This window comes from Drosophila miranda, chromosome 4 (genome assembly GCF_003369915.1).
Source record: "Drosophila miranda strain MSH22 chromosome 4, D.miranda_PacBio2.1, whole genome shotgun sequence".
NCBI classification, from domain to species: domain Eukaryota; kingdom Metazoa; phylum Arthropoda; class Insecta; order Diptera; family Drosophilidae; genus Drosophila; species Drosophila miranda.
In genome coordinates this window covers 19,928,767-19,953,310 of record NC_046677.1, presented here as the reverse complement: position 1 = coordinate 19,953,310, position 24,544 = coordinate 19,928,767, and the positions used below count along the sequence as shown (strand labels likewise).

At 44.4% G+C, this 24,544-nt stretch overlaps 4 protein-coding genes across 4 annotated transcripts; 1 reads left to right on the top strand and 3 right to left on the bottom strand.

Annotated features, from left to right (window-relative positions):
• Positions 1-13,745: 13,745 nt before the first annotated feature.
• On the top strand, positions 13,746-14,985 carry LOC108161744 (gustatory receptor for bitter taste 22e-like). Its single transcript, XM_017296067.1, has 2 exons — positions 13,746-14,765; positions 14,833-14,985. Exons 1-2 carry the CDS (start codon positions 13,746-13,748, stop codon positions 14,983-14,985), a joined length of 1,173 nt encoding a protein of 390 aa, XP_017151556.1.
• A 4,257-nt stretch (positions 14,986-19,242) lies between these two features.
• Positions 19,243-20,448, bottom strand: LOC108161743 (putative gustatory receptor 22d). The gene is made up of 2 exons (XM_017296066.1): positions 19,453-20,448; positions 19,243-19,395 (listed from the first exon to the last, which is right to left on the bottom strand). Exons 1-2 carry the CDS (start codon positions 20,446-20,448, stop codon positions 19,243-19,245), a joined length of 1,149 nt encoding a protein of 382 aa, XP_017151555.1.
• Positions 20,449-20,697: 249 nt separating this feature from the next.
• LOC108161298 (putative gustatory receptor 22b) lies at positions 20,698-21,910 on the bottom strand. Its single transcript, XM_017295517.1, has 2 exons — positions 20,903-21,910; positions 20,698-20,850 (listed from the first exon to the last, which is right to left on the bottom strand). Exons 1-2 carry the CDS (start codon positions 21,908-21,910, stop codon positions 20,698-20,700), a joined length of 1,161 nt encoding a protein of 386 aa, XP_017151006.1.
• Positions 21,911-22,069: 159 nt separating this feature from the next.
• Positions 22,070-23,306, bottom strand: LOC108161297 (putative gustatory receptor 22a). Its single transcript, XM_017295515.1, has 2 exons — positions 22,299-23,306; positions 22,070-22,231 (listed from the first exon to the last, which is right to left on the bottom strand). Exons 1-2 carry the CDS (start codon positions 23,304-23,306, stop codon positions 22,070-22,072), a joined length of 1,170 nt encoding a protein of 389 aa, XP_017151004.1.
• Between the last annotated feature and the right edge of the window lie 1,238 nt (positions 23,307-24,544).

Here is a 24,544-nt window from a genome sequence, read left to right as displayed (position 1 = left end):
TCTACTAAGAATGCCATCAATATGTGGTAAAGGGTAGGCATCTTTGCGAGTGTTCTTATTAATTTCTCGAGAATCTAAACATAATCGATTTTTCGTACCTTTCTTAACTAAAACGCAATTGCTACTCCAGGAGCTATTCGATTCCTCGATCACGTCTAATGCCAGCATTTTCTCCACTTCGTCAAACATTAACTTTTCCTTCGCGGGTGAAATCGGCCAATGGCGTTGTTTGACTGGTCTATCGGGTACCATTTCGATCGTGTGTTGGATAGCTTTCGTACGTCCTAATCCTTCCCTTTCAAACGAAGGAAACGAATGGATCACGGATTCTAGTCTAACCTTTTGGTCTTTGCTTAGATCGTGTACTGGCGGGGATTCCGAAGCCCTGGTTTCATTTCCTACGTCTAATTCTTGTACCACCGATCTATCCGTTAAAAGTCTTGCTACAAGACCGAATTCTATCCAGAAATCAATCCCTAAATACACATTTTGTTTCAAGGCGGGTATTATGAAAAATTCTATCTCCTTAGTATGATCGCGAAAAGTTATGGGAACTGTAATTTTCGCTACTACCTTACAAGATTCATTATTGGCCGTTCGAATATTTCCGGAGCATTTCTTTGCCTTGGCGTGTTGCGCGAACGACTTAGCGGCTTCACTTCCAAGACAGCTTATCGTCGCCCCCGAATCTAGCAAGGCCATGAAGTTTTGTTCTTCTATGCTTAGTTCTATAAATAATCTGTTATCGGAGCTCAAAAGGACCGACGAGACAAGTCTTTTTCGCACCTTCTTTACCTTGGTCCAGAATTGCCTTAATCGTATGGTCGAACGTTTTGGTTGATACTTTAATTCTAGCTTATCTGAACGGGAACTTTCACCATCTATATCTATCTCCTCCGTCTGGGTTTGTGCCTCTACAAGGGACCTATTAGATCGAATTTTTGGACAATCCGGGTTGGAGGTGTTTTCTTGGAAAGTTTGCTCTTTCATTCTGTCATCATTGCCGGATGCGTCAGAATGGTGTTGGACTGCGCATCCCGCTTGCGGTTTTCCGATGGGTTACATTTTTCGCACTTTGGCTTAAAAGTATTTTTCGCCCCGCAGCCATAACAGAAGACTCGGCGTTCTGCTACGCAATCTTCAAACCGATGACCTGTTTTGTCGCAATTCCAGCAAACAAACCGCTTGCGGCGTAGCTCGGAGATACTCTCTTCTTCGAGTTCTTCTTCCTCACTCTGAATTTCTGATACGTGAGGTCTAGTTACCCTGTTTCTCTGTAAAAAGTTGCCAGCATCTTTACAGAAGTGTTCATGCTTTTTAACTTCCTCCCTCAACTCACTTCTATTCTGTATTTTTAAATGCAAAAGCTCATATCGCAGAGCACTTTTCGCATTCCGCTTAAGAATATCGATCAGCTTGAGTTCGCTTATCTCGTGTGAAAGTCGTGCCACTAACTTCTCAATGTCTGACTGAAAATCTTCGAAGGATTCGTTGTCCTTCTGTTGACGTTTCCGTATCATTTCCCAAAGGTCAAAATCATCTTTCTGATCGTCGAATCTTTGCCTAAACGCTGTACAGAACGATGACCAGGAGTATTGGTGGTTTCTTCGATGAAAATCCCAGAACCAATCGCTGGCTTTACCTGTGAAAAGCAGATGCAGATTGTCGCAAAGTAACTGGTCATCATTCCCCAGAGTCTGTCCTGTAAGAGCACGAACGCGATATAGAAATTCTTCTACGTGCATTGCGTCTCGAGAACCATCAAATTTAAGACGCCAGCTTAGTAGGATATTTGCCGCTTTTGCCGGTGCTACATTTCCGGCTGTTTGACTACTCCTAGGAGTTCTTCCTTGGGAATCGCCTCTAACCATGTAACTATCATTGTCTACGTCTCGTCTAACATTACTGTGTGACTCGGAGGGACCTCCGTTACCCGTAGCAGCCGCTGCGGCTAAATTCATATTGGAAAACTGGGCCTGTATAGTTTGTTCGATGGAAGTTTTTATGAACGAACTAAGGTTTTCCATCATAGATTTCTCCTGATTTTGCATGACCGAATGGATGTAATTCGTAAGGTTTTCAGGTTGAGCGTTACTAAGTGACCTATTTCCGTTGCTACTAATCGACTGTCGACTCTCGGATAAATATTGATCTAAACTAGCTTGATACCTTGTTTGCATTCCTCGTTTAGGGGTTGCTCCTCGCCCTCGACCTCGGCTGTTTGTTCTCCCTTTTCTACGTAATAAGGTTGGATCTAGTTGTACCGTCCCATTGTCTTCGTTTCCCCGAACATTAGGTGGTATGGAGCCAGAGCTTAGGTGTAATTCTGCTGCTAGAGTATTATTTTCGTAACGCAGTCTACCAGGTTCGCATTCCGACTTGCACACTGGACAAGACTTTTCGCTTTTCAAATGTTCGCATACGCACGTATTATGAAATCGGTGGTGACAAGGCGTGGTAGCTATTAACTGATCTTGCCGCAAATTTCCCTGGCAAATAATGCAAAGCGAGTCTGGATTGATCAATGCCGAAGCTAAATTTTCATTACTTCGGTGGACCGCCATGATTTGTATGAATTTCTTAATAAAAAAAATAATAATGAAAATAAAATTATGAAACTAATATGCAAATATGAGTTAACGAATATGGAATTTACTTAATATGTTCGCCCTCTCCAGGCATGATCTAGGTGGTCTACCACTAACTGTACGTTTCGATTTGAATAGTTGAGTAATTAAGTTGTGTATGTTGGCCAGTTCTATTACCAGTTTTGAAGGTATAAGTCCGGATAATGGACAGTCTCTACTTATCATAAGTAGAAGATCGTGATTCCTAAAATCTGCGACTTTTTCCTAACCCAACTAGAATTTGATAAAGGAATCTCTACAGCCAAGCTCAAGATAATTTAATGAATATAACTTTGAGTCGGGGTATCCGTCTTTTGAATAACTCCCGCAGTTCCCTAAATCAACATCTTTAGCTATCTCGTTGGTGGAGTCCTATATCGTGATATCAGTATATTGTAACTACCTATATAAGCTAGTCCATCCGGAGGAAGAGACAACAGATTATACACAGGTCGACTTTTCCAGCCATGAAAGATAGTCGTAGGTTCCGTATGCAACAGCTGTCGTACTCCCACCCGAAGAGATCTATCAGTATAGTATTACCAGAGAATTATTGTTTTGGATGGAATATAGAGCTATGGTGGAGCCTAGCCCCAGAATGACATGCCATGGGTACTAAAGTTAAGTACCAACTTTACGAGAGATCATGTCCCTTCGGGCCCCACGTTGGGCGCCAATTATGTAGCGTGCAGGTGTGGGATAGCTGTCGTTTACCCATACTAGTATGAAGAGATTTCGTGTGCACCTCTAGCTATGCTCTGACTAAGCTCGCCGGATTGTCGGGGTTCGTTCTACTCTCTCCTATCACATACTGACACACACTCGCATAATGTTTTAGGTGCACATTTAAAAATAATAAAATAATAATAAAAAAAAAGAAGAACCAAACATAAAACTAACAACAGAATCCAGGTTTAACCGGAGCCAGGAATTGGTTATGGGACTAACAAGTTGGTTGTGGAAAGTGTGGACATACTTATCAATTACTCTACTCAAATGATGAGAAACTCCGGTGTTAGTGAGTATCTCTATCTTCTCTACCCTCCCGACCTATGCTATACAGGTAACCTGACCGTATAGACCCTTGAATAACGTTAAACAGTTATCATCCCACCACTTCGATCATGCCTTTCTGAGGGCGGAGTACTGAATTTAGAACATATTAGGGTTGTACTTCAAAATCAATATCATTATATATATATATTTCAATAAATCCCTAATCATATAACTAAATTCTTGGGGGGGGGTTTTCTTAACTTATAATTAAATCCATTTTTGTTGTGTCTCGATAGCTTAATATATTAGTAAGGAATTGCGAAGAAATATTAAGAAAAATAAAGATTTAAAAATGACCATCATATATGGGTAACAGATTCTAAAGGGGTGAGAGGTACCAATACATTATGGTTACGGATTTATAAAGGGAATATCAATAGAAAATTACATGTAACACGCAGGTTACTTCCCAGCTCAGTGCATATATGTACTTGTTCTTATTTACAAACTCACAGCGCTTTTGGTAGGCTAGTACCGCTTTTTCCATTCGTGATCGTTGAGCTCAATGATGACGTTGGTGCATAATTCTAAGGAAAGGAAAAGATATTTAATACGAGTATATGTGCACATGAGCGTACTAGAGTGTACTGCTTTGTAATCTCAAGGAAAATTAATGTTGCTCTCATACCCATTAGTTTCCAAAAACCATTATGTTGGCTGTGTTACATAACTAACTATAAAACTGTATACATCGTGTGACGAAAGAGAATGGTTTTTAGCCTGGCACATGAAATCTAGAGGAAAAAGGGCTTGTGTTACATCCACGAGTAACTATGGTCCTCTATTGCCGTGATCGAGAGACATGTCAGCCAGGCTGAGTAGGACTGCGCCTCCGGAAGAATCCACCAATAATGCAATCAATTCGAGTTCATTATTGGGTGTCGCTGGCGCAGCTAAATCACTTGAAGATGGGGTAAATTAACTCCTTAGCTGGGCTTCAGGTTGCCGATCAAATTTGACGTCGGTCTGCGGACTACACTCTCATTGGAGGCTCGATAAACGGGTGGCGTCAACGGCGCCAAAAATAAGGGTCCGGAGGCGCCTCTTGGTTTTCGCCGTGCATCCACACGGTTGTTGAGGCTTTCGACGGACAACGTCAAGCTGCAGGTTTCGCTGCTCGGTGCCTCCCGCGGGTTTACTACTTGTCTTATCAATCCACCGGCAACACTCCTCTCATAGACCACACCGTATATGCACTCCTATGCGACTGATGATCGCACGAGCGGTACCGTGGCTACGGGCCGCCGTCCTATAACACAAATTCATATATATATATTTTACCACGAACACTTTCCAAATTAATCACGGACATACCAGCTATGTTTTCTTTTCTTTACACTGCTTTCCTGGTTAATTACTCCTGATTCTGGGTCTTTATTGAACTCGGTTCACGAGGTATGGCGTAGTTGCCAGAACTGTTCGTTGGCTAAATATATATATATATATATTTATTTATTCCCGAGTATAGCACAAACACGTCCGCTTTAATCAATCGATTCTTTGTCAATACTCCAGCCCAACTTCTGCAAGTTCAGCCAAGCGGTACCGAACCAAAAGCTCGAAGATCGGATGATATTTGGGGAATTTTAACTGCATAATCGGATGATCTTAGGAACTTTAACTGCATAATCGGATGATGTTGGGAATTTAAACTGCATAATCGGATGATCTTTCGCCCATTTGAGCGAACTTTTGGGCAAGCTTTTAATCTATGCTCTCCCTACGCTACGCTACTCTCTTGGGTCAAGGTAAACGTGACGTCTTTCGCTTAAATGCGTGCGCTGCGCGCCGACTCTCTTTAGAAAGCTTTTCGGAAAGCTTGCAGCTTACGATCCACTTTCGGAGTTACTATGTCTCTGCACTTTTAAGCATTACCAAAAGAAAACTATGCTTATCCGTGATGTTCTACACTCGTTCCCTTAATTCGGCCCCTACAAAATGTGTATAAAAACAGTTCCAATTGATTAAGAGCAGGCGAACCCACAGGCTGGCTAATGAGGCATCCACATGGAACACATTCCAAATGCTATAAATGATGTAATTCTAATTCAAATTCGAATTGAAACAGAAATGGAAATCGACTGGAAATGTAAGCAATGCCAACGAGGGAAAGCAGAACAATCAAAAGGTGCGCCTCACTGGAGCTGCCAAACGGAAAATGGGAAATGAAGCTGTCAATTATGAGTCGGAGGATCCATACCCCATCGATTCTCCTCTAGAGAGAGCACCAGAGTCTCAAGAAGGGAATGAAAATACAGCCAACTTTGTCTGGGATAAATATTTGGAGCTGGCCAAATGAGGCGGAGGTGGCAAAAATGGGTGAAGGCGGAGGTGGAGCGGGGTAAACAAAGCAAATGAAAACGAACATGAAAAGCTGCCGCAATTTGTTGCAAAAACAAAGAAAACTTTTCCAAACTGGAAGGGAAATGCAACAAAGTGAGTGCCAAAGAGTGGGGGAGAAAGAAGAAGTGAAATGCAGCTTGGGAAATATTCAAATGTCTTCCTCTTGGCCCCCTTTGGCCTCTGTCTTCGGCTCTCTTTTTTTTCTTTCTTCCGCTGTAACTGCAATCAGCCACGACTTTTGCAGTTGCCTCCCCTTTTTGATGTGGCTTTATAAAAAAAGCAGGGAGCGTTGACATCAGCAGGGAAAGAAGAGAGAGAAAAGGTGAGGAATACGGGAATTTCTCATCTCTCTGAACTCTTTCTGTCTCTCTTTCTTTGTTTGGCGAGTAATGACGGTGAGAGAGGAGTTGGAGGAGACACTTGCCCCATCTTGTTTACAACTTGAGAGTGACTTTTATTGCCTCCCATTTTGATTTGCATTTCGGGGGAGTCCCCAAACGGCACATAATTGAATGTTGCAGGAGGGAGAGTGTCGCAGAAAGGAATAAAATGGGTTCTAAGTGATGCTGCACATAGAGATCGATACATGATCGCACTTCCATTCGAAACATACACATCCAAGGAAAGAAGCATCTTCAGAGTAAATGAAATGCGTTTCTCTCCATGCGATTCTCCTCGAATCAGTTTGCTTTGGCTTCATTTGCTTCTGCCACATGGAACAGTAGCTCTGAATGTGGAATCATAAAACTAAGTGCTCCCATTCATCCCTCCCCCTGTCTTTATCCCTTAAACTATTCCCCCCTCCCCCCTTTCCGACTGTCCTGAAACTGTACTTCCTGCGATGCTTGTGTGAATCCTTTCATATCATATTCAACCAAAGGAAAACGCAACTGAAAGGAAAATGCGGCTAGACGGGAGCCAGGAGGTGGGAAAAGGGAGCAGCAACAATGAAGACGAAGGGGAGAGAGGTTAGTGGGCAGCGGGGAGTGTGGAAGGCAGTGAGGCGGATGACTCCAGACGGGGGAGGGGAGATGTGAGGCAGTGTCAGGATAGTAGTCAACATTTGCTGACTTAGCTGCAATTATGGCAGATATTTTTATGAACTTGATGTCAGCCCCGGACCCACACTGAGATACAGATACATTCTCACACATGGGAAGATATACAGAAAGAGACAGAGTGAGAAGAGGATAGGGGAGATATGGCAAGTCTCCTGAATGGGAGATAGGAGTGTGGCTAAAGGCCAAGCGATGCATGGGAAATAAAGATGGAAAAACATCCTCTTTAAAAGTTGTTGGAGTTGCTACAGACCTTGTGAACAAAGCGAAAGAAAACCTTCTGTAGTCTTGCCGTTAAAAACTTAAAGGATAGCAAAATAGGATATATTTTAGGATTGATGACACTCCATATTTTTGATTAATCCCTGCAACAATCTAAGAAGCGAAATCTCTGTAAAGATTAACCAAATTATCAAATGACCAACATTTCTGTGGTGACAAAGTCTCCTCTACATAGATGTAAGACATTGTTTAATTATGTAAATGTTTATTGATAACAGAAGATCGCGGTCGACTGGTACGTGCAGCAGCAGTCAACGTTAAAGGCACGGCTCGGTCGCGGCTGATTTCTGCCTATACTAATGCTGACTGCTGCGATTTCTATTCTTCTCTGCTGTTGTTCTCCTTCTGCTGTTGCTTCCGATCTGCTGTTGGTCTGCTGCTCTGGTGTCCTGCCGTTGATATTGTCCTGTAGGCCAACTGACCCCATCCTTCTATAATGCATGGAGATGTCCTTTTCATTGAGGCAAGTATTTTCAATGTTTCATCATTCCACAAACATAATGGGTAATTTTCTCATTTCCCTATGCTCCTTCTCACCTCCAAATTGCATAATTAATTCAACTTTGTTGCCGTTTTTCTTTTGATGGATGTTGCTGTTGTTTCTGCTGTGAATTCTGGTGGCATTTCGAATGAATATGAAAGAGGTGTCCACCGGAAAAAGCACACAAATTTCCGCCAGCGGCCGCCAACAAAAAGCAAAAGTTAATTGTTCAAATATTTCCAGAGCACACATGCAACGCCCTTTGACCTCCTGCCACCCTCTTCCTCTCAATCCAACCTCCAACAGCAACAATGAAAAGGGGAAAATCTGAGCTCCGCTTGAGTGTGCCACAAAATGTTGCGCCTCTCCTTCTGCGTCCGGTCCTCCTCCTGGAATGATTCACGGACCCGTTGAACAGCGAAAATTTTGGTTGTTGTTGTTGTGCTCATAGAGGAAGGGGGAATGAAAATGAAGGGGAACACTACTTTAGAGAGGGAACAACAAATTTGGAGTGGGGTTTCATCTCATTTTCCATCACATTTTCATCGCTTTTAATTCGAGTCTCAATTAACATCATCAGCAATTCATTTTCACGGCGCTCCAAACGGGCGACCGAATTTCTGGGAGTTCTCCAGTTTTATTCCTCTTTAAGAGCCGCTGAGAGCAGAGCTGAGCCATGAAATTCCGTGTCATAAAATTAAATTTCTCTGCTATTAATTCCATTCAACAGGACTCTTCCTCAGGTCCTTGGCTATTGGACATCTTCAGGGAGAACTTTTTGGTGAATTTTAATCGCTGAACCGGAATGACCTTCGCTTCGATTTCTCCGGCTTGCTCCCTCTCTTTCCCCTCATTTTGTTGTATTTTTTTAAAATTTATTTATCTTTTTTCGGCCATGTTTCTCCACATTCTCTTTATCCCTGTCTCTTCTTTTCTCTTGAACTTTTCTCTATTCTTCGTCGCACTTCCTGTCGCCTGTTAATTGTCTTTAAATTGCTGTTGGAAATGTAGGGAGGAGAGGGAGAAAACTTCGATTTCTGTTTATCTTTGGCCATTTCAAATGAATTTTCTTGGAAATTTATTGCTGCGGAAATTAAATGAAGTTTTCCACGGGAAAAAGGATCTCTGAGAGGGTGTCTAGCTGGGGGAATTTCTGGATTAACGAGAGTCATCTCTTATATAGAAATAGTTCGCCATTCGAGGATTCATTGCTCATCTGCAATCATCGGAATGAACCACCCAGCAATTGCCAAATTATCCACCAGAGTTCCCATAAATATATAGGATCCATTTATGGTTCTCCCTCCCTCTTCTCTAGTTAGACTCCCCGTCTCTCCGCATAAAACACTCTCCGAAAAACAACAAGGAGAGGCTCCATATATTTCTATTTCTTTGCTGCGTTTTCATGGCCGATTTTTATCATCACGAACATTGAAAATTTACGAGTTTTCACAGAGCATAAATTCTGTGTTTTTTCTCGCAGCTTTTATTATCTGCAAAATATTTTATACGCAGCAAGTGGCGCATCGTAGGGATACTAGAGACTGGGGAGTATCTAATGGATACATGAACCCAAATTGAGTCACTTTGCATAGACCAAAGCAATCATCATCCCCGCGTTATCCCGATGGAAAGCTTTCTTCGGAAAAAGCGAGGAAAATGGACGAACAAATAATGATAAAAGGTGAAAAATGCACTCAGAAGGGGGGCAGATTCTGAGGGAATGCTAACTTATTATGGGAGAGGTTTCTCCCCCTCGGAGATGGAGGAGTGAAAAACTTTTCCCTCAACTTTTCCAGCTCTCAGCTGCATGTGTTGCATGCTTTGCGGCGCTCAAAAGAAAGCATGAAAAATGCCCGAAAGGGGAGGACGAACTGGGAGGAAGGCAGGAATATGATGGGAATCTTTGAAGCCAAGTAAACAGGCAAAACAAATTTTTAATGTCCTGCATAGAGGGAGGAGAACTCTCTCTGTCGTTTGATAGCGGTGCAAAATGTTGGCACTTTGTCTCCTGACAGCCCGGATCATCAATTCCCGCAACTGCTGCACTCGCTCATCTCTCTCTGAACGATCTCTGGGAGATTTCTCCCAAGTGAGGGTGAAGAAACACCCAAGAGAAAGAGTAAGTTCAAGGAGCAGCAGTAAGAGTGGGAGGAGGAGGGGACAACCGTTAAACACTTTTTCTTTTGCCAATAAATTTTCAATTTCCGCCCTGAAATTTGCAATTTATTTCACTGCAGCAGAGCTAATTTCCCCCTGGCCCGTCACCCACAGTCGCTTTTCTCCTTTGTAAGTCAATTTCTGAGAGTTTTCCGTGTCGGACTGTACGCCTTGCCATCAGATTTCCCACACGAGTAAAAAGGGGCTTACCGGGGGAAAAAAATACACCTGCAAATTGCATTGTCTGCAGAGGGGATTGCACTATGTGGAGATCCCAACAGGATGGAATATAAGGAGGGGGAGTCCCGTCCATTCCTTTGCCAAGTAAACAACTGCAGGGGGGCCTTCGCTGTGGCACTCCCATTCCCCCTCGTTCCTATCATAAATCACGCGGACAGAAATTGGATTTGATTTGCAGAATCTGCGAAAATATTTCGTAAATATTTACCATCGCCCTTTTTCACGCTTTTCCAATAGTTTTCTGGCATTCCCCGCTTCAAAGAGGGAACTTTTCCAACTGTGAAAATATTTTTCACGTTTCTCGTTTGTTTTCTTTTTGCTACTTTGTTGTGCAAATATTTTCCCACTTCGTTTTGCCCCGTTTTTGCACTTCATTTGTGTTTGAAGGGGAAGAGGGGAGTGGCTGTTTGCTTTTCTTTGATATGCGAAATTTATGCACCGATTGCATTTGAGACGAGATTTCCCAACCCTGAAATTATGAAGAGGTCACTTCTCGAGTGCCATCAACAGAGGGGAGGAACGATAGCAGTGAGCGAAATGTCTTTTAGCTCCTACAACACTGAAGAAATGGTCCTGCACCACTACGAGCACAAGAACTCCCCCAGGAGGCCGTTTCCATTTGATTTTAACGACTTCAGAGTTAAGTTTTCCCGCAGTCTCCGGGAATCCTTTTCCAAGCGAAACATTAAACGTTGGCCCTACAGAGGAGGAAGCTGCAACAGCAGGCAGCAGGGCTTACAGCAGCTGGGATAATGGCAAAACAGAACTCGACAGCAATAGGAGAAAACATTTCCAATAACGCAGTGGCAAAGGTTAGGGACGTTATACTGCTCCCGTCTGGTGGTGTTCTTTGGCTCAGGGACATTAAAAATAACATTCTGAGAATATAAGCCCCGAATCACTTAGAAAATGTTGATCCTAAGACAAAAATGGGAAAGAATAAAGAAGGAATTATAAATCGTATTACATTGCTCCATAGCCACGCCTACTACCCCACCCACCTCTAACCCTTTGCTAACTCAATTTGTCTAATTAACTTAATTTTGGTTTGGCCCACCCCCACCCTCGAGGAGCACCCCTCTCCGGCTGAAGGTCTTTCTTATCTCAAGTCAAAGTTGGAGATTGGAATGGGAATCCCTGGGATCCTTCACACCATTCATATCCCTTTCGGGTCGTGTCTGCCTGTAATTATGTAAGCGGGATAAAAATGTGAGCTGCGTTGCCTAATTGTAGGCGACAGTCTTGGAGGCGGCTCACGTGGCGTATGCGCAGCGCGGGACAACTTATTCCCGCATTTTATTTTCCCTTTGAGATGATGGTATTTTTTCGCGCCTTATTTAAAAGAAAATCACGCACGTTGGTGGAAGAGGGTTGCAGATGGAGGGAAATGGAAAAAGAGTCTACTGTCAGCAATGTCAACGGAAGAAGGGAACCCCAAGGTAGAGACGTGCCTAGAGATTTGCGTTTGACGCTTCAATGCTGCGTTTAATCAGGGATTTATATGTAGATGAGAACGAGGATGGAGAGGGGCTAACAGATATCTGAGAGATAACAGATATAAATGAGGTGGAGACAGGAGCAGAACCCTCAACCAACTCTGTCCACAAACATTTCCACGTCTCCTCTCAGCTGCAATCGTTTTGTGGTTTCTAAGAGGTGGAAGGAGGACTTCCACAGTTAGGTGATGGCGAGATACCAGCCACAATTGGAGACCATTTCGTGTTAAATAAAGCTGCAAATGCAAATGGTTGAAGTTATTTTCAAGCTCCTTCACCACGCCAGCAATAGAAGTCCTTGCCAAAAGTCATTCCAATAATGCAGCGATGCAAATTGGATGAGCCGCAGGATGTCCTCCACTCAAAAGGATCCTCGCAGGTGCTCCTGCCGTTTGCAGTTTGTTTGTTGTGGTCAGCAATTAAAAATTTAAACTGCAATTGTGTCGTGCGGAGACTCCGTATACTAATTCCAATTGCAAATGGTTCAAAGGATACCCCCTTGGGCACAGGATGCAGCTCACTTGTTATGAGTATGCGGTTGGATAATGGATTGAATCTGCTTATAAATGGACTGGCCAGAGGGCAAATACGGAGAGTACTTGAATCCTAATTGAATTCCTGTGGGACAACACTAAACAACGATTTAATGTGAACTTAACTATTCCCCCTGAGATGGAGTGAACCAAGGAGACAGTGACTCCCCAAATAATCAGCTTTAAAGTTTACTAAATGTTCTGGTTCCAAGAGGAAGAGAAACCTCTCGCCTATCACTCGTCGGAATGCTGCCAAAAACAAACTTCGAAAGCAGAAAAGAATTCACACAAAATTAAAAGTGAAGCGGGAAAGGAAATGAAAACGGCGTTTACGGGTGACAGGTGCTAAAAGTTTTCCAGCAAACATAACTGCCACAAAAAGAGGGGGCAGGAGCAGGCTAAGAAGTGTTAACTTTGCAACAGTGTCAAAAACTGCAGTTGCATCGGCATCGAGGAATAAGTTGAAGCCATTCGAAAGCTTGCTCCGGCCATCAGCGGCCAGAGGAGGTACCAGTCTAATCGAGTGATATCGATGGGATGTCTCGATGGGGAGTACTTTTTCTTTTCTCGAGGGGAATGCAGATTGCCAGGTCAGCCTGAGGTCATTGGATACCCTCTCACGCCCATCAATCGAGCCTAATTAAGCGAAGATTCTCTAAGAGCTTCGAGGATTTCCATCGCTCGACTGAACTGACATTCGCCTCATCACAGTCTCTTGCCCTCATCTGCGCTCGCATCTCAGCTGCTCAGTGAGGCATCAAAAGTGTCGTCTGAGATGTGGATGTGAGAGGCGATACTAATTGAATGGCATTTAATTTGCACAACTTCAGAGACTTCCACAGCAGTGCAGGCCATCAATTTGGGATGTCTCTTAAGGGGGAAATCCTCCTCTTTTGGTTTCTGCTTGTGTGCTCAAAGAACCCTCCAAATGTGAAGTGGAAGTCGCTGGGGATAAAATCGCACTCGAAGCCTTATGCTACGTATTTTTCACAGATTTTTGATCTAAGTGTTTTCCTGGGGTACTTATGCCTCTTCTAAGAATAATTCTCGTTTTCTTTTTCCTCTTGAAACTATTTTGATGAGCTGACCATCAGGAATGACAGAACGAAGATATGTACGCGTATGGGGCAGGAGGGGAGGAACTCCAACTCCGTGTCCATCCAATTAATTAAACGATTTAATCGCAGCAAACGTTGTACGCATTATGAGCCAAGGCACAAAGAGGTCGTTTCGGAATGGAAAGTGTTTATATACTCGCCAGCAAAACAGAGAGACATACAGGCCCGCACATGGAGTGATGGGAAAATGTTTGTTGGCCAGTGTAATTAAGCCCTTCATCAGCATTTCACCACCCAACCCGAACGATATACCCCGATCCATCTGTCCAGCCATCCTTATCGCTGCACACATTCGTCGCCCGAAACGAGGGAAATTGCCTTTCCCATTCGAGGTTGATTCTCCGGACCGGGATGTTTCGCCGTCGGGATGGTGGCTTCCGACAGAAATTAGTTCACGTCACCCTGAGGGGAGCGCTATACGGCTCATGGGTCCTGGGATTGTTCCCGTTCACCTACGACAGCTGGACGAGGAAATTGCATCGTTCAAAGTGGCTAATTGGGTATGGCATCGTCCTCAATGTGGGCATAGTTGCTCTGATCCTGGCCAACGACACGGAGTCGGAGACACCAGTGCGGATGGAGGTCTTTCAGCGAAATCCTCTGGCTGAGAGGATCAACTCCATTCACGATTATCACAGCCTCGTTATGGTTGCCCTAATGCTCTTGCGGTGCTACTGGAAGAGCGGGGATATTGCCAATATCCTCAACGAGCTTATGGATCTCCAGTGGCGCCACTTTCGTCATTATCCCCTGGAGGATTGCTGCAGTTTCGATGACTTTGTCCTGCACAGGGGTTTGTCCATGGTGCTGGAGCTCTTTTCCATGCTCGTAATGGAACTGGGAATGTCTCCCAATTACAGCCCGCAGCTGTTTCTAGGGACTACTGGCCTATGCATTATGATCCTGGTGGTCCTTCTGGGCGCCTCGCACTTCCACCTGGCCGTGGTCTACATATATCGCTGTGTGTGGATCGTGAATCGAGAGCTGCTTCGATTCGCCAACCAGTTGGCAGAGGGCGAAACAGTCGAGTCCTGCAAGGTTGACAGACTTCTCTCCCTGTACAGTCGCTTGCTGGAGCTGAACCATCGCCTGGCCGGCAACTACGACTACCAGATGGTAATGGTAATGGTGAGCTTTCTGGCCGCCAACGTCTTAGGTATCTACTACTATATCATCTTCAGCATCAGCCTGCACAAGGAGATGAACGCCATCCTGTTGTTCATTGTGCCTCAGGCCATGATCATCAACATGTACGACTTCTGGCTGGCCATCGCCGTATGCGATTTGGCAGAACGAACGGGCAGGAAGACCTCCACGATCCTTAAGCTCTTCAATGACATAGAGAACTTGGATATATCACTTGAACGAAGTGTAAGCTTAATCTACCAAGTGTTTCTACTGTACAGATACTCAAGATTTATATACTTCTCTTTCGTAGATCTCGGACTTTGCCCTATTCTGTAGCCATCAAAGGTTTAGGTTTCGTCACTGCGGACTGTTCTACGTGAACTATGAGATGGGTTTCCGCATGGCCATTACCAGCTTACTCTACCTTCTGTTTCTCATCCAGTTTGATTTTAGCAATCTCTGAAGAATGAATATTAAAGAAGCCCTCTAATTGGTTCGCACTTCTTTGTGTCGTCTGGAGTCGAGAGCTCTCCTTCTCGCGAGGAAAAGGACTTACCACTGCTGCCATGAAAACGACTTACAAGTGACAACTGAGGATGTGACTGGGGGATGTCTGTAGGGGATGACACGCGACTTTTCCATGTTCGGGGGGAACACACGTGCGACGAGAGATGCGAAAGGAGTCGTGTCTAAGTGAACGCCTTGTTGACTTTTGAAGCCATCTCCGGGTGAGATTTGCATGTCCCCGCCAATGCAAACACAGCCGCAGGCCATCAGCAGCTGTGCTTCAATGGAGAACGAGTATCAGAAATAAAAGCAGAATTCTTGCTCTCCCAAAATAAGGCTGTGCCAAAAGTCAAAAAGGGAGCACTAATGGGTCGGAAAAGCACTGAAATTAAGGCCAACAAATGAACGAGTTTTCTGCTTTGCAGCTGGCTAAGAATAAATGTATTTTTCTGGCTGTAATCTCCACAGGGTCTCAAGAGAAAAATGAAGAGAAAAGCATGCACAAAAAAAGACACTAACAGGAATATCCCACTGTATTTTCTCCACCTTCCTTTGTTGACTAGGGACTCGCTGTGTTGGCTGAGCTGCTTATTTTCATGACTACTATTTTCCAGCTAGTTTGGCTTACTTTATAGACTTTTTCCTTTCAAATAAACGAAAGTCTGTACCACGCACAGAAATACATACATATCTGCTCATAATTCTATTAGCCTGATAGAGGCAGAAATAACCCCGAGGAAAGAAAACCAATTGAAAGCAACAATTAAGGTGGGCTGTGCCAAAAAGTCCTGTGAAGGATCAACACTCGAGGCCAGAGATAAGCTGCATCCTACCCACTCATTGACAGGGGCCAACCGCTGTCAAAGCCAGGCACTTTCCCTCCCCCCGGAGATACTCCCATTAGCCCCGATTAGACCCCAGGAAGACAACGCCAAAGGGGACATCGACAACATCGAGTGGAGCAGCAATAAAGGCCACGTCCCTCACAGCAAAAGTGCGTAAATTGATTTTTATTATCCCAGGCAGAAAAACTTGTCCTTCCCCCACGCCCTCCCACCACACTTCGTCGATTCATTCTGCTTGTCTCCGCAAAAAGTTTCGGCCACTCTCCATTTCCTCTCTCTACCTCTCACTCTGCTCTCGTCTATCTGCAATATATCCCCAATATAGTTGATTTATTGGCTTTATCCGGACGGGCCTGAAATTGTTCATTGCTTTGTTTACACCATAAAAATCCTGATGAACGCATTAGTTCCCCGAAATGTTCCCATCTAGCGCTCGTAAATTCCATCGATAATTTCATCTCGCTTCCGTTTTGTTCTGTTTTTCACTGACGGATTATTTTTATTTTACGATTATACGAAATTGCTTTAAGGTTCTGCAAATTGATATTAATCTTTGGAATTATTTTATACTATGAAAGAACATTTTTGCTAACTTTAAAAAGCAGGCTTTAAGCAAGAAACATTTTTTGAACATTTCGCTGTCTCTTTTTTATCTGATAAGACTTTCCCTGCTGGTGGCTTATCTTTATCGCGTCCCTCCCTTTTGCGAAGATCAAGTTCACCTCAAATTACAATTTGTACAGGAAATTAATTAAAATTTGCCACAGGGCTTTCCACGAAATTGAGCTGACTGGCCATTTATTGTAATTAGACGGCAGCCCAAATTTGGCCTCGTACTCGTATTTTTTTGAGGTTTCTCAGTTGGACGTTCAATGACCCAAAGGATTGCTGCGGGCCCGAACGAAAGGCCAAAGTTTATCAGCGAATTTTTAATTTAAATTTATATGTTTTCGCAGAAGCCCAATACAGGCAGAAATTTGATTGACTTTCGAGGGGAGCGAGAAAAAGGGGTACAGTACAGTACACTTCCTTTGAACTTGGAACCAAGCTTGGGGCCGGTCGGGATGTGAGTGAGTACTCGTAATGAAAGGAGCAGCAACAAAGGCGACCCTCAGCCCGCAGCCCTTTCTCTAATTACGATAAATGCCCGCCAATTGTTCCATGGAATCAACCCAACTGCCTTAATTAGTTTGCCAATGCGTTATAATTTGGCCCCCTGCCATCAATTTATATAAGCCGATCGGCCAAAGTTGAGCTCAGCTCCAAAGAAAAGTTTTTCGAAATTAAATAATTGGCAATTTGCTGCAAGTTGCTGGCAGTTTAAACAACAATCCAGCGACGAGCAAAAGCCGATTTGTGTGTCTCCAGCGGTAGAGAAATAGAGAAACAGTTGGGAGAAGAGGAGTGGAAAAGTCAAGAGGAGCAAAGCAATTAGTGGCAAGTCTCAAATTCTGCTTAAATATTTATTTAATGAGAAATTTTTGTTGGTAAAACTTTAGTTTAATCGAAAGGAAATGAAAGAAGAAAACGAAGGACGGATGACAGTAAGTCCTTGATAGTGAGCCACATATTTATTATCTGCTCTAAACGAAACCATCAGGCTGGAGAGTGTTTTAATCAACGGTCCACTATGTCGTTCCGCCATACAATTTGTAAATCATACCTTACATCAACTTCCAGCAGTTCAAAAATTTTAGGAACTGGACATACTTATTTTTGAAAATGATAGTACCCCCTGCAAGGCCTACAACAACGATTACAGAACTTATCACTATGCGACGACTATTATAACTATGAGTACAGTGCATAGGTGTCATAACAGACCTACATATTTCTGCTGACAGGGCAAATCATCATAAAAGAAAATATTTTTATGATTTTTTGGCCCCGGGGAAACTGCTGTCCTCGGCATTGTTCTCTCATCTCATTTCGGAACGAGAGCCATAACCAGATGCTGTCATTTTAATAAAAATATATTGAAAGCTGGCAGAAATCAACGAAGGAACGAATCGAATCGAATTATCTGAAACATTTGACGAGTTGCTAACAGCCAGAATGTTGACCCATGGAGGGGATTTTTATTGTGAACACAAGGGAGCGGAGGAAACAGCAGTAGCGGGACAGGATTACAGAAGCAAGAGCAGGAGAGCAAGAGAGCAGGAGCGCAGGAGCAAGCCACGTGGCCCAACAATTGGCGGATGTCCTGGACGAAGGCAATAAATCAAATGCCTGTGCACACTATGGCTTATATTTTGTTTGCCCGCCGTGCAGATGAGCAGGAAATTTGCCAGAAACTTGGCAGGAGAGCAGCCATTTGAATGGGTGGAAAAGAGAATCCCCTACACAGGATAATAAAAATCAATTTACGCGATTGTTTGGAGTTCTGCTGCTGCTGCTGCTTCTCTTTTCGCCTCTGGCTTTGTGCTCTCCCAATAATCGAAGATAATGGGGCTGGGTCCCTTGACGGGGACCAGAGGCCTGTCACTGACAGCAATGGCTGCCTCCTGCCAAGGACCCACATACAAACGTATGTATCCTCTCTCTATCTGGGAGAGGGTATGGGTATGAGTATGAGTGTGTGTGTGTGCTTGTGTCTGTGTCTGCCATTGTGTGGCTTCAGTCCAGCCTCTGTCTCCCATTGTTGGCCTAATTGTTGCTGTCAGTTGTTCGAGTATTTTCGTGTAGCCGCTTGTCCTAAATGTAGCCGAATGTCTGGACAAATGTTAAATTGAATCTTCCACTTAGACAAAGAATAAAATAACAGACAGAAAAGCATAAATCAAGCACTGACCGGGCGGAGAGGGCAAAGCGTATGAAAGTGGAAAATCGCAGTCATGGAAATTAGCAGAGCACCGAGCACACACATCCGAAGAAAAGCCAGTACACAACTTGGCCAACAAAGGAAAGTGGAAAGCGGAGAAAATGCACTGGGGCTGCTCATGTTAGTTTCTGCTTTGTGCACGCTCTTCTCCGCATTGTTCTCTAGAGAAGGAAAGCAGGAAGGGAATCGCCAGGGGACTGCCTTCATGGACTGCCTTAGCTAGCCAAAAAGTACAGAAAGCTGAAAACTCGTTCATTTGTTGGCCTTAATTGCACTGCTTTTCCATGCTTCTCTTTAGACTTTAGACTCTTTTGACTTGTGTTCCTCTTTTTGGATTCTTACAAAGCGTTCTTTGAAAGGGAGTTTTTCTTTTATTGCTGTCCTGCGGCCATGTTCCGATTTCTTTACATATCCTAGCTTGGGCTCTGATTGCAAGTCATTCACTTTGAGCCAACTTATAGCTTAGGGCTTAGAGTTTATTTCCCGTTGACTGGGGAGGCATAACGCCTGGCTGTTATTTTTAATGATGTGTCCTGCTTAGATGGAATTACAAGTTCATATAATCAAATTGCACCAGGAAAAGCAAGTACAAGACACTCGTGACGAGCATTTGAAAACCCATCTCATAGTTCACGTAGAACAGTCCACAGTGATGGAACCTTAGCCGGCGATGGCTGCAGAATAGAGCAAATTCAGCGAACTGAAATACCAAAGAAAACCTTTAAGGATCAGCACAAAATATTGCCTGCCAACGTACACTTCGTTCCATCTCCTTGTCCAATATCTCCATATCATTAAATAGCTTCAGGATCATGGAGGTTTGCCTGCCAGTCCGCTCTGCCAAATCACACACTGCAATGCTCAACCAAAAGTCCAGGAAATTGTTGATCAGCGCCAGGGGAAACATGATCAACATTACAAAGACGGACATCTTGCTGAGGCTGACGCTGAAGACGATCATGTAGAAGGAGACGATGATGTTGCCGCCCAAAAAGATGGCCATCATCATGGCAGTCTGGTAGTCATAGCAGGCGGTGAGTCGTGTGTTGAGGTCCAGGAGGCGACCGTAGAGGGTCAGGAGGAGGCGGACACGAGAGGAGCTTCCTTCCGGCCTGACCCTCAGTCGATTGGCCAGGTCCAGAAGTTCACGGTTGATGAGCCACACAAAACGGTAGATAAATGCCACACCCAGGTGGAAGTGGATGGCCAGCAGGAAGCTGCCCAGCTTTACCAGGGAAACGGACTCGTTGGGCATTCCAATGTGAATGACCAATGTGGATGCCACGCCTCCGATGACGAGCAAACCCTTTTGGATCACATATCTATCGAAGGTTGGGCACTCCACTGAATAATCTTTAAAGTATGTCACCTCCAAATGCAGCAGCTGGTTGTAGATCCTGCACAAGTCTCTGCTCCTCCAGAAGGTTCGCAGATACATCGCGCAGATTGTGATTACGCCGCCAATCCCCAGGAGCAGGCTGATTTGCTTTAACACAAAGTTCCGCTGGAACACGTCCAGCTTGGGGTCATTCGCCTTGGATTCACCTTCCCCCCCATGAGGCCGCAGCATCAGGACAACCAGAGTTGCGTTGAAGGCAATGCCATAGACCAGGAGCCATTTGGAACGCCGCAATTTTCTTTCCTTCGAGACATACGTAAATGGAAATATTCCAAGAGCCCAGGAGCTGTACAGAATCGAATAGAGGATACAATAAACCAACTTATGACGACAGCCTCGATGTGGTCGGAACATCGTAAAGCAACTGTTGACTGCCATCCTACCGGGGGCCCAAAAAAAAGCTGAAAATCGATGAAGAGTAGCCACGTATGGACTTGTTTAAATAAACTATTGATGCATGAATGCTTTCCCAAATAAGTAGGGGAAGAAGCACTATCAATATTAATTTTTTATGTTTGTAAGATTGTTTCTGTATCAATATTTAATGTGCTAACATTCAGGGATAGGCCTCTGTCCATATTTATTCATGGACCGAGGACTCTCCTACAAATTCATGAAATCAAACTGCACCAAACACAGCAGATACATGAAGCTGGTGACGATCATCTGAAAACCCGTTTCAGAATTCACTGAGCACAGTCCGTACAGACCAAATCGAAATCTACGATGACTGCAGAGCCACGTAAACTCATTAATCTGCTGGGTAAAACGGTGTAAGATCATTTAGAGTAGGACTTGACTTACTTACACTTCTCTCCAGGTCCTCATCGGTATGCTCGAGGTCGCTGAAGAGCTTCAGGATGGTTGAAGTGTGCCTGCCCGTTCTTTCGGTGAGATCACAGACTGAAATGCTTAGCCAATAGTCCCACACATTCATAATCAAGGAGTATGGGAAGATCGCCAAGGAAATCGAAAGCTGGCCGAGGCTTACGGTGTACACGATCAGGAAGTAGATGACCACAATGTTGCCAGCCAGTGCTGATGTCAGGATCAGAGTGATCTGGCCGTTAAATGTGGTCTCCATTTGCTTATTCAGCGCCAAGAGGCGCCCGTATAAAAAGAGGAGTAACCGAATCCGAGAAGAGTCTGAGAAAGGGTCGACTCTTAGGCGACTCACTACACCAAGGAGCTGTCGGTTGATAAGCCACACAGAGCGATATATGTAGAGGATGGCGAGGTAGATTTGCGTGACCACCAAATGAACACAGAACTGTGTCAAACAAAGGAGGGCCAGGTATAGGTACGACATAGTGTATTCAGGCATTCCAAAGTTCACCACCACCAAGCCCATCAATTCCCCCACAACGGACATACCCTTCTGGATGACATAAAAATTGAATTTCGAGGAATCCTCCACATCTAGGCAGCCAAAGTGTCGATGCTCCAGTCCAAGCAGTTCGTTGAAAATACACAGAGCTTGTCCGCTCTTCCAGAAGGAAATGAATATTATCCCGCAGCTGGCAATTAGGGCGAGGACCCCTATGATTACATTCATCAACCCTAGCAGGTGATTTCGCTGGAAGACCTCCAGACTCTGCGCGGTTTCTTCGCTGTACTCACTAAGGAGCACCACAATGCACAGCAGAAAGAGGTTTATCGCCACGCCATAGACCAGAAGCCATCTGTGCCGCCTCAGCTGCCTCGTCTGCGGGTCGAGGGTGAATGGAAAGAGGCCGAAAGCCCACGAGCCGTACAGTGTTACCTGCAGGACAAGCCGACACAGATTAGGGGCGAAACCCTCACGTCGCCGCAACATTTCTGACTGCCTGCCCCAAATGAAATTTCCGAGGTTACATTGCCCCGTGTGTTGGCTATGCTATTACTATTTATATCAAAGTTAAACCATCTGGCTGAAAAGCTTTTAAGCTAATTAGAAGAGCAAAAACTGTATTGATATATCGATTGATGGATATTCTTATTTGTACTTCAAGTTCATATAATCGAATTGCACCAGGAAAACAAGATATAAGATATTGGTGATGATCATACGAAAGCCCATCTCGTAGTTCACGTAGAACAGTCCACAGTGGCGAAACCTCAGTCTGCGATGGCTGCAGAACAGAGCAAAGTCCGAGAGCTGCAATACGTATGAAGGACACGGAAACCCTTAAGTATCAACATTAAAGATAGGTCTCATAGCTTACACTTCGTTGCAGTTCTTCGTCCATATCCTCCCCATCATTGTAGAGCTTCAGAATGTCAGAAGTCTGTCTGCCGGTGCGCTCTACCAGTTCGCAGAAGGCTATGCTTAGCCAAAGATCATAAAAGTTGATGAGTAGGGCTTGGGGGAATAACAGAAGAATGTCTAGGAGCGAGAACTGATTGATCCATATAATGATGAGCATATGGGCGATCATGATGTTGGCAGACATGAGGGTGATCATGAAGAGGGTCACCTGAATATCATAGATGGCAGCCAGTCGTGAGTTTACTTCCAGGAGGCGACTATACAGCCAGAATAGCAGCTTAATCCGGGCCGGGTCCACCTTCTGGCCCCGCCTTTGTTGATTGGCCAACTCGAGGAGCTGTCCGTTGATGGTCCACACGAAGCGGTAGATGTAAATCACGGCCAGGTGGAAGTGGGTCACGCCGAGGAGCACGCCCACCTGCACCAGGTATATGCAAAAGGCTCTCGTGATCACGAGATTGCTGTCGGGAACTCCAAAGTAGATCAGCAAGGAGGAGCCGATCTCTAACACCACCAGTATACACTTCTGGATTACATACTTGTCGAACTGGTGGCAGTGCGCTAGGATTAGGTTACTGAAGTGTCGTTTCTCCAGAAGAAAGAGCTCGTTTAGGATGGTGACCATTTCCCTGCTCTTCCAAAATATTCCCAGGTGCATAGCGGCGGCTGTCAGGAAGCTGATAATTTCGACCATATTCTCCACCTGCTGTATAATTGGATTCCGCTCGAACATGTCTATCCTGACGTCCCTGTGGTCTCCTGTGCCCGGTAGCAGCACCACCCCCATCAAGCCCAGGTTCAGGACTAGGCCATAGGATAGAAGCCATCGGGACCGTGTCAACTGCCTCGTCCGGGAGTCGTAGGTGAACGGGAACAGGCCCAGAGCCCAGGACGCGTACAGAGTCGACTTCAGAGTGAAGTGAGCCACTCGCTGGCGATAGCCGCGATGCGGTTGTTGTGGCATTGTTGAAGTTCGAATCCAAATAAAGTGCTGACAGTGCGGAGAAATGTTCGATGTCGAGTGCTGATGATGGGATAGCAAATGAAAGAGATTGATAAGAAAACTATTACGCTAAATTAATTTCCCATTTTATTAGTTTCGAGGATAAATTTAATAAAGAGTGATTCATATTCCACATCAGAATATATTTCGAAAACACAGAACATAAAACTGGAGTGGGATATTTTCACCAGCAATGTCCACTACACCACATTGGGAGATTTCTTGGAGCACACAAGCAAAGACCAAAAGAAGAGGATTTCCCTCTCAAGTGGAAAATTGATGGCCTGTACTGCTGTGTAAGTCTCTGAAGTTGTGCAAATTAAATGCCATTCAATTAATATCGCTTTTGACATCTCACATATCAGATGACAATTTTATTGCCTCACTTAGCAGCTGAGATGCGAACAGAGATGAGAGCAAAAGATTGTTAGTTCAGTTAAATCCTCGAAGCTCTTAGAAAATATTCGCTTAATTAGGCTCGATTGATGGCCGGGCTTGAGATGGCACCCGATGACCTCAGGCTAACCTGGCGCTCTGCATTTCCCTCGAGAAAAAGAAAAAGTACTCCCCATCGAGACATCCCCACGATGTCACTCGATTAGACTGGTACCTCCTTTGGCCGATGATGGCTGCAACAAACTTTCAAATGGCTTCAACTTATTCCCCCGATGCCGATGCGACAACAGTTTTTGACACTGTTGCAAAGTTAACACTTCTTAGCCTGCTCCTGCCCCCTCTTTTTGTGGCAGTTATGTTTGCTGGAAAACTTTTAGCACCTGTCACCTGTAAACGCCGATTTCCTTTCCTTTCCCGCTTCACTCTTAATTCTGTGTGCTTTCTCCTGCTTTTGAAGTTTGTTTTTGGCAGCATTTCGACGAGTGATAGGCAAGAGGTTTCTCTTCCTCTTGGAACCAGAACCTTTGGTAACATTTTAAGCTGGGCCCACTCCATCGTCAGGGGGAATAGTTAAGTTCACATTAAATCGTTGTTTAGTGTTGTTCAAGAGGAATTCAATTAAGATTCAAGTACTCTCCGTATTTGCCCTCTAGTCAGTCCATTTATAAGCAGATTCAATCCATTATCCAACCGCATACTCATAACAAGTGAGCTGCATCCTGTGCCCAAGGGGGTATCCTTTGAACCATTTGCAATTGGAATTAGTATACGGAGTCTCCGCACGACACAATTGCAGTTTAAAT